This window comes from Monopterus albus, unplaced genomic scaffold (assembly GCF_001952655.1).
Source record: "Monopterus albus unplaced genomic scaffold, M_albus_1.0 scaffold88.1, whole genome shotgun sequence".
In the NCBI taxonomy this organism is placed as follows: Eukaryota; Metazoa; Chordata; class Actinopteri; order Synbranchiformes; family Synbranchidae; genus Monopterus; species Monopterus albus.
The window spans coordinates 48,036-56,439 of record NW_018127968.1 but is presented as its reverse complement, the minus strand read 5'-3'; the positions used below and the strand labels follow the sequence as shown (position 1 = coordinate 56,439).

At 42.1% G+C, this 8,404-nt stretch overlaps 2 protein-coding genes across 2 annotated transcripts in view; both read left to right on the top strand.

The window, feature by feature from the left end:
* LOC109964379 (putative nuclease HARBI1) overlaps positions 1 to 2,148 on the top strand; it is a 5,093-nt gene extending 2,945 nt beyond the window's left edge. Inside the window, 1 exon segment of the mRNA XM_020607657.1 lies at positions 2,110 to 2,148. Within this exon segment, the coding sequence (XP_020463313.1) occupies positions 2,110 to 2,148 (39 nt within the window).
* A 4,158-nt stretch (positions 2,149 to 6,306) lies between these two features.
* Positions 6,307 to 8,398, top strand: cdk5r2b (cyclin dependent kinase 5, regulatory subunit 2b (p39)). The gene has a single exon (XM_020607685.1). It carries the CDS (start codon positions 6,606 to 6,608, stop codon positions 7,491 to 7,493), a length of 888 nt encoding a protein of 295 aa, XP_020463341.1. The 5' UTR covers positions 6,307 to 6,605; the 3' UTR covers positions 7,494 to 8,398.
* The last annotated feature ends 6 nt before the right edge of the window (positions 8,399 to 8,404 follow it).

Below are 8,404 nucleotides of genomic sequence, written 5' to 3'. Positions count from 1 at the left end.
GTGCAGAAGCCCGCAGATCAAGAAAATAGAGGAGAGAAAGGTGGAGGAGAGGCAGCGGCCGCCGAGCGGCCCTGACAGGATTCAAGGATTCAAGATTTGAATCCATGGTATCTCTGTATTGCAGTTCTCATTAACTCTGCCTGGAAGCTCTGAATATAAATAAATATAAAGATAACATAAATAAATGTACATCTTAACACCTATTACCTGGCCTACACAGCCCTATGCTCTGTCTAAGTTAGTTAGGAGCCACAAAATGTGATTATAATTTGCTGGTCAGTTGTCAGTTTTTTTGTTTTTGTTTTTTGTCTGTGTGTTTTTGATGACACATTAAAAGCAAGAACAGCAAATAAATGTGTTCTGCTCAGATCACCTTGAAGTATTTAATAATGTTATAATGGAAATGCAAAAGACAATGAAAATGGTTGCAGCTGCTGCAGCTGCACTAAGACGCCAGCAGGAGGCAGACTTATCGCAGGAAACTGAGCTAAAACTGAATGTCCTTTGAAACTACCTTCTTGCATAATCAATAATATGCACAGTTTTTCATTTTTAATTTTTTTTGTTCCTGCTTTTTGTGTGAGGTACTGTGCTGCCAAGAAAAAGAAATCAATTCATCTTAATAAATGCATTTTATGTATCGTTCATGTATTTATTCATATGAAAAACATTTAGATTTTTGTTTAGTGTGTTATGGGTATGTAACATGGCAATACAATGGAATCTAATATTACTTGTCAAATGTTTATCAATAAATAAGTTTGTCAACTTTTGAATAACATTGTTTTCAAAATGTTGCAGTGCTATAACAAGGTAAGGGGCAGTGAATGTGCTTGTGCAAATTAAGGACTCATTTCTATTCTAACAAAAATATGTTCCACTGTGCTGGGGTTCAGACAAGTACTCCTTTTAGAAACAACTTCACTTTGGAGAAAACTCTTTTGCAGGGTACAGATGAGGCAGGGGTGCTTAAGATGTTCCCACATGGGGGAAAACTTTCACACACACAAACCAACAAATCGACAACACTAACACACAAAGTGTGAATTGAGCCACTGACATATATAAAAAATTCCCCACTTGCCCGCCCCCCACTTCGGGGCGGTCTTTCCTTCCTTCAAGCTCAGGTCCTCTACCAGAGGCCTGGGAGCTTGAGGGTCCTGCTCAGTATCTTAGCTGTTCCTAGCACTGCACTCTTCTGGACAGAGATCTCAGATGTTGTTCCTGGGATCTGTTTTCTTTCAGCCCTTGGTATTTCTCGAGCTTCTCGTGTTTCTTCTTCCTGATGTTGCTACTGCTTGGGATTGCTACATCTATCACTACAGCCTCCATTACCAGTTTGTCAGTTTGTATCTGGAAGTCCCACAGGATCTTAGCTTGGTCATTCTCAACCACCTTTGGAGGTGTATCCCATTTTGACTTTGGGACTTCCAGCTTGTACTCAGCACAGATGTTTCTGTACACTATGCCAGCCACTTGGTTATGGCGTTCCATGTATGCTCTCCGCCTGCTAGCATCTTGCACCCCGCTGTTATGTGCTGGATTGTCTCAGGGGCATCTTTGCACAGCCTGCACCTGGGGTCTTGCCTGGTATGGTAGACCCCTGTCTCTATTGATCTTGTACATAGAGCTTGTTCCTGTGCTGCCAGGATTAGTGCCTCTGTGCTGTCTTTCAGTCCAGCTTTGTCCAGCCACTGGTAGGATTAAAATATATTTTAATATTAGCTAAAATGGTTGAAAATGAGAACTACTGTACATTGGTCTCTATGAAGAGAAAGAGTCAGGGGCTGTAGTGGTGATATCACACCTAGAGTGTTGAGGCTGTTGAGTTTGTCTAAAGCATTCTCTCTAACTCGTCCTCACGGCCACAGTTTTCACTCCTTTTACACAAGTTTTTGGTGAATTGTAGACACATCTGTGCTCTTCATGACAGTATAACTCTGGAAACAGAAGACGCACAGTGAGCTGCAGGCTGTTACAAGAGCCAATCAATTGCCCAATTGACTCCTATGTAATCAGTATTGACAGGTGGTCATAATGTTATGCCTGATTGGCATATCTCGTAATTTCAGTGCAGGGCCTTAAACATGTTCACATGTGTTGCTGCAGGCCTTCTACATCCAGATCCAGCACGAGTTGACTACGTAGGAACGAACTGGAGGATACTCCGCAATCCCAGGAAGTGGAGACACAGTACTGCATACACAGGAGCTGCCAGGGCAAACCAGCCACGCCGCCTGTATTCAGCAGTTCACTGGTGACCACTGGGAATTGTACAGGGAGCAGAGGCTGTTACACCTTCACTGTCTGTCAAACACATAAGTTACATGGTTACAGATGTATATAATCAAACACGTAGGCATGCAGACTGCTTCTACAAACATTTGTGAAAGAATGGGTCGTGAACTCCAGCGTGGTACCGTGATAGGATGACACCTGTGCAATAAGTCCAGTCGTGAAATTTCCTCGCTACTAAATATTCCACAGTCAACTGTTAGTGGTATTATAACAAAGTGGAAGTAATTGGGAATGACAGCAACTCAGCCACGAAGTGGTAGGCCAAGTAAAATCACAGAGCGGGGTCAGCGGATGCTGAGATGCATAGTGCACAGAGGTGGCCAACTTTCTGCAGAGTCAATAGCTACAGACCTCCAAACTTCATGTGGCCTTCAGATTAGCTCAAGAAAAGTGCATAAAGAGTTTCATGGTGTTGGCAAACCTGTAAAAACGGGTCCCAGAGAGAAGCAAAAAGCACAAGAAACACAGGCCATAACAGCAGAACTGGCCTCTGATGATCTGGCATCAGAAATGACTTTACAAGAAGAGCTGCAGGAGACTATTGAACAAATTGTCTTTCTTCAGTTAGAATTCCCATATGAACAGCAAGAATGTTTACAAGGAACAGCAAGAGGAGCTGGAGAGAAATAATTACAATGCTATGGCAAAATGCACAAAGTAGAAAGTTAAGATATTTAGTAAGTAAGGATAACCATAAGATGATTTATGTGTGTATGTGTGTTTGAAATAATCATTAGTGAATGAGTAAGAATAAAATGAGAAAGGATTGTATTGAAAAAGGTACATTAGGATCTAAATCATAAAGAGTGGAAATGCTGAATTATGGAGAAAAGGGAAGTAAGACACATCCATACAAAAGAGGAAGTGCAGGGGTGTGTGTGTGTGTGTGTGTGTGTGTGTGTGACAGAGAAAAGACACACTGAGTTTATTAAGAAAAGCAAAAAAATTATGGTTTCATAATTGCCCCTACAAACCTGGAGTGTGTTTTAGGGTTTTTGGGAGGGAGCAAGCCTGGCAGAGACAGACAACTCAGATGACTAAATAAGCTCTGGGACATTAACTTTGGGTGTGTTTGCCTTGTTTTCCACGATGGTGATGACTATAAAAACTATCCACTCGCCCCAACCGGTCGAGACAGGAGGCCATCCACCCTGAGCCATGGTCTGTCGGAGGTTTCTTCCAGTAAAGGGAGTTTTTCCTCCCCGCCATTGCCAGGTGCTTGCTCAAGGGGGATTTGTTGGGGTTTTCTTTATAATGATAATAGTAAAGTCTAGACCATACTATCTAGTGTTCTAAGATGACTTTTGTTATAATTTGGCACTTTACAAATAAGACTGAATTGTACTGTCAAGTGTACATGTTGACACCATGTAGAATTGATCGGCTGTCGCCCGTGCAGTGGCATAAAAATGTAAACAATTATCAAAATGCTGTTAATGAAACATCAGATATTTCTTAAGGACATTTTGTGTGTGAAATCGTAATTCATAAAAATTGTAACTGAAATAAATCTGTAGTGAAAATGTGAAGCTGACTATTTTATTGGTGGAAGATAGACAGGTTTAGATGCTGAGGTCAGTGTTTCAGATTCCTCAGTCTTTTTTGTTGTTGTTCATTATTGTCTTCAGCACCAATGACAGTGCATGTTGTTTCACTTCATTAGCTCCTTGTTTCTTTTGCTGATAGAAAGTGACCAAACTCCCTTCAAAAATCCAGCAGGTTAATTTTGCCCTTATGAGAACACTACTGTTCGGTCCCTGGCGTTTATTTTAAACCATCATTTTGGTTTACCAGTCCCCAGACTCTGATCTCCTCCTGTTGATATCCAGCCACAGCAGGTAGCTGTTTGTCAGCAACAAAGATCTGATGAACCCACTATGCACTGGCTGTCAGCAAAGGTTAACAACTGGCTGGAACATAAAGACCCAGGTGTTGTTATCAGAGCTTGGTAGATGCCAAAGCAGTACTAAAAGGAGGTGAATATTACACTGCTCGATATCCAAATAGCCAATTGTTTGATGAAAAGTTCTCAGTAAGAACTTGTTGATTATATTGATTGATTATATTCTAATGTTGCATTCACCCTCATCGCCAATTTTTTTTTTTACTTTTTTCATTCAAAATACAAGTTGATTATTCATGTTTAATGCAGTGAAATTAATCTTCTGTTGCATATTGTAGCACTGTGTTTGATTTGAGATGAAAGACTGTCTTTTGAACACCATATAATTGACACACTGGATCAAACGTTGGCTTGATTAAAAGAGTTTGTATGAAATGGGTAGCACTGGGGAGTTTTAGGACATCATGTCTTTTATTTTAATTTGCTTTGTTGGGCTTGAATTACCTTCCTTCTTCAGTCTCTTGACATAGTTGTTGTTGGTTGGCAGTTTCAACAGGTGTAATGAACATCTTATATGAGTTTGATTATTGTTATAATACAGCTGTGTTGCTAGGAATGGTCTGTTGTGGTGGCAGTGATGATGAGTTGGGAAGATGATGGATGGAGGGAAAGCTGCACATCTGGGAAAAATTCCTAGAGATGCGAGAGTGCATCACTTCCAAACTCTACATTACACTAATCTAGTAAAGGACAGCTTGCAATTGATCTCTGCGAGATATCTTGCTGTCTTTGCAATTAGGTGCAAATATGTTGTGAGAGTCTCCTTAATTTTTTTTGTGTGCTGCCTCTTGTCCCAGTGTAAACTGGGATTGGCTCCAGCCTCCCTTTGACCATCTAAATGGTATAAATAATGGATGGATGGACAGTGCATTTCAAGTAACATAAGTGCACAGCTATCTATATAGATATATAGATATATCTCGCTAATAGTAGATGTCTTGATGCCTTTTTATATTTTCACAAGGCTGAGATACAATCACAATCCATTTCTTCTGCAGCCTGCAAATGTATATTGTCAAGTACATTACTGCCACCTAGCCACATTTGGTATGTTTTAAATAGCTCCATCCGCTGGAAGGGAAAAAGGGAGTCTTTGATATTACAACCCTGGAACAGGGTCGTGGGTCCAGACCCAAGTCTGAGACAGAATATGTAAAACGATCCACCATGTTCTTAAACACAGACAGAAAAGACACCTGATGCAATTAGACTGCTACACTGAAATATAAAAAAAAAAGTTCAAAGACTAGAGAAAATGTTTTAGGTAAACCACTAGTTATTCATATAACGGCTGCCTGTCACATAATATATGGTATGAAGGTTTGGAAAACAACGATGACTCTGGAAAATAAACATTTCCTCAGATTCCACTCTATATGTATTAAAATGAAATGAAAAAATGCATGAGCCTAATATTTATTCTATGATTAGGATAAATACTTAATGTGTCAAAGTAATAATTAAAGAAAAGAGTTAATTCTGTTTGACTTAGCTGAAATATTTAATGTGTCAGACTCATAATTAAGAACAGAGCAATAATGTATAAGACTAATATTTATTTTTATTGAAATTAATACATACACCCAACAAAACTATGTTTGCGTGAAACAACCACCTTTCCCTATGGTCAGGACAATGAATGTACCTGAGTAATAATGAAAGAAAAGGGTTTTTTAAAGTTACATGCACCTATAGTGATTTGTAACATGCTTAAAGTCGCTACAGTGTCGTGACACATAGGGGATGGGGCAGATATTGAAGTAGTGCTCCCTGTGAAGCAAGAGTTAAAGAGAATTATTATTCTCATCTAACTAAACTGTTTGAGATAAACTAAACCATGTCCTAAGAGAAAATGAAACAATCTCTACACCTAACACCCTATTTCATCATTCATGGCTGCTGGCTGCTTGTCTTTAGGCTGACAGGATTACAGAAAAAAGGTATAGATAACAGATTCCAATGCAGGCTGCACTATGGAGAGAAGAGCGCATGAACCTCGTCTGTGCTGGTCATATAGGCTATTAATGGCAACATAGACCTAAAAACAACATCCCTAGTGATTGGATCATTGATTGGCTTTCTCATTGGCTGTCTATGCTGTCAGTCAGGAGCTTCACTTGTTGGTTCGTTCAAATCCCACTAATCTCCGTTCTGGCTACATCCGTAGGACTGTGTCGCAGCGTGTCTGTGCTGAGGCGCTTGTAGAGCATCTGTTGGAATACGATTTCACTGTAAAAGCCAGCTCCATCTTCGTTCAGCGCCTCCAAAAAGCAATCACACGGAGGAAATAAACGCGTAAATGGAGTTTCAGTTGTCGTGACTGTTCTTCACCGCCTCTCACCCTGCAGAAGATTCTGCTGCTGAAGTTGCTGCAGCATCCATACCGGCTCTGTCCTTTACAGTCATGGGTACCGTCCTCTCTATATCTCCCGCGACAAAGAAGGCGTCTGTTATGGACGCCGAGATCGCAGGAGATGGACTCAAAAACGACAAGAGCCTCAAGCGGCACTCGATGTTCGTGTCTCTCTCCTGGAAGAAGCTGGTGGCCAATTCAGCCAAGAAGAGCGCCAAGAAAGTGACCCCGAACCCGCTCCCCACCCGTGAACTCCCGTCCTGCCAGGTGGTTCAGCTCAACAACGAAAACATCAGGAAAACGGACCAAAACGAAGAGAAGAAGCCCAAAGCGCCCATCCCAGTCCCGGTGCCCACGGTCCCCACGCAGAACAGCGAGGCTGTTGTCCAAAGCGGGAGGCTTCCCTCCGTCCAGAAACAACCCAGCAGCCTGTCTCTGGTGTCACCGAGGAGGATCGTCATCCAGGCGTCAACAGGAGAGCTGCTGCGCTGCTTAGGGGACTTTATGTGCCGCAGGTGTTATAAACTGAAAGAGTTAAACAATGGAGAGGTGATCCTCTGGTTCCGAAGCATTGACCGGACTCTCTTGCTGCAGGGCTGGCAGGACCAAGGCTTCATCACGCCGGCCAACTTGGTGTTCGTGTACCTATTGTGCGAAGACACCATAGAGGACAGCATCGACAGCCCAACCGAGCTGCAGGGCATCTTTCAGACTTGCCTCTACCTCGCCTATTCCTACATGGGCAACGAGATCTCCTACCCACTCAAACCGTTCATGATCGAGTCTAACAAGGACGTTTTCTGGGAAACGTCGCTCCGGATCATCAACAGGATGAGTGCCAAAATGCTGCAGCTGAATGCAGACCCGCACTTTTTCACCGAGGTCTTCCAGGACCTCAAAAATCAGCGAGACACCAACGAGTCAAACCTGGATCGCTGACATGGACAGACACTAGCGTTGTTGTTGTTGTGTTTTGTTTCTTAAGATGAACATTTTGCAAAATCACACGACGGTGGTTTTGAATGTAAGGGCCGACACTGAAGACGTCTCACGTGTAGGCTTAATATCTCTCATTATTTTACACAACTTCAGTATGGTGTTTAGAGGATTTCACAAATGCATGCCACTGTTATTTTGTCCGCACTTGTCCCTGACACGGGGGTTGACTCCGTGGTTACACATCACACAAGGGACACTGAAACCCCCATACTGTTCGTGATAAGCCTGCTACCCGGGTGGGTGAGTGAGTGGATGTCGCAGTGAGGTGAGGATTCATGCAGGACTAGAATAGATCTGTTGATGAGGAGCCGAGGGGCGGAGCTGTCCGAGGTGCTGACCTGTGCGGCTATTTTCACCCTTTCCCTGCTGTCTGACTCACTTTTACAGATCCAAGCGTGGATTAAGGGGAACAAAGTCATCTCAGCACACTTTTAGCAGATAAGCCTAAGCCTTGTAAGTAGAGGTGTACAGTACATTGTGTTTTTAAAGCTAAGATAAGCTGTTAAACATGCAGCAGATGTCAGAAGCACGTTTCTTTAAGGGGACGAAACAGGTTACTTGATATGTGTAGATATTTATCTGTGGGTAACAAAGGTGAAAACCTAGTTTCCATGTGCAAATCTAGATTCAGTGTTCAAAATCTACTCCTGCTGCAAAGCACCATCCTGTATGTACTGTAAGGCCATTGTAATATCTGGTTATATTGCGGTTCCTCATGTGGGATGAAACCCATCAAATCTGTAATAACACAAACCTCGTTTTCAATACATATAACTTGTTTTTGCCTACCAACATGATACTGTAGAAATGTACCTGTAAATGGGCCACTGGGTCAAACTGAACATGAGGGC

What these genes read in the sequence shown, in the direction of transcription:
- cdk5r2b (XM_020607685.1), top strand. Translation starts at nt 6,606, where the DNA reads ATGGGTACCGTCCTCTCTATATCTCCCGCGACAAAGAAGGCGTCTGTT.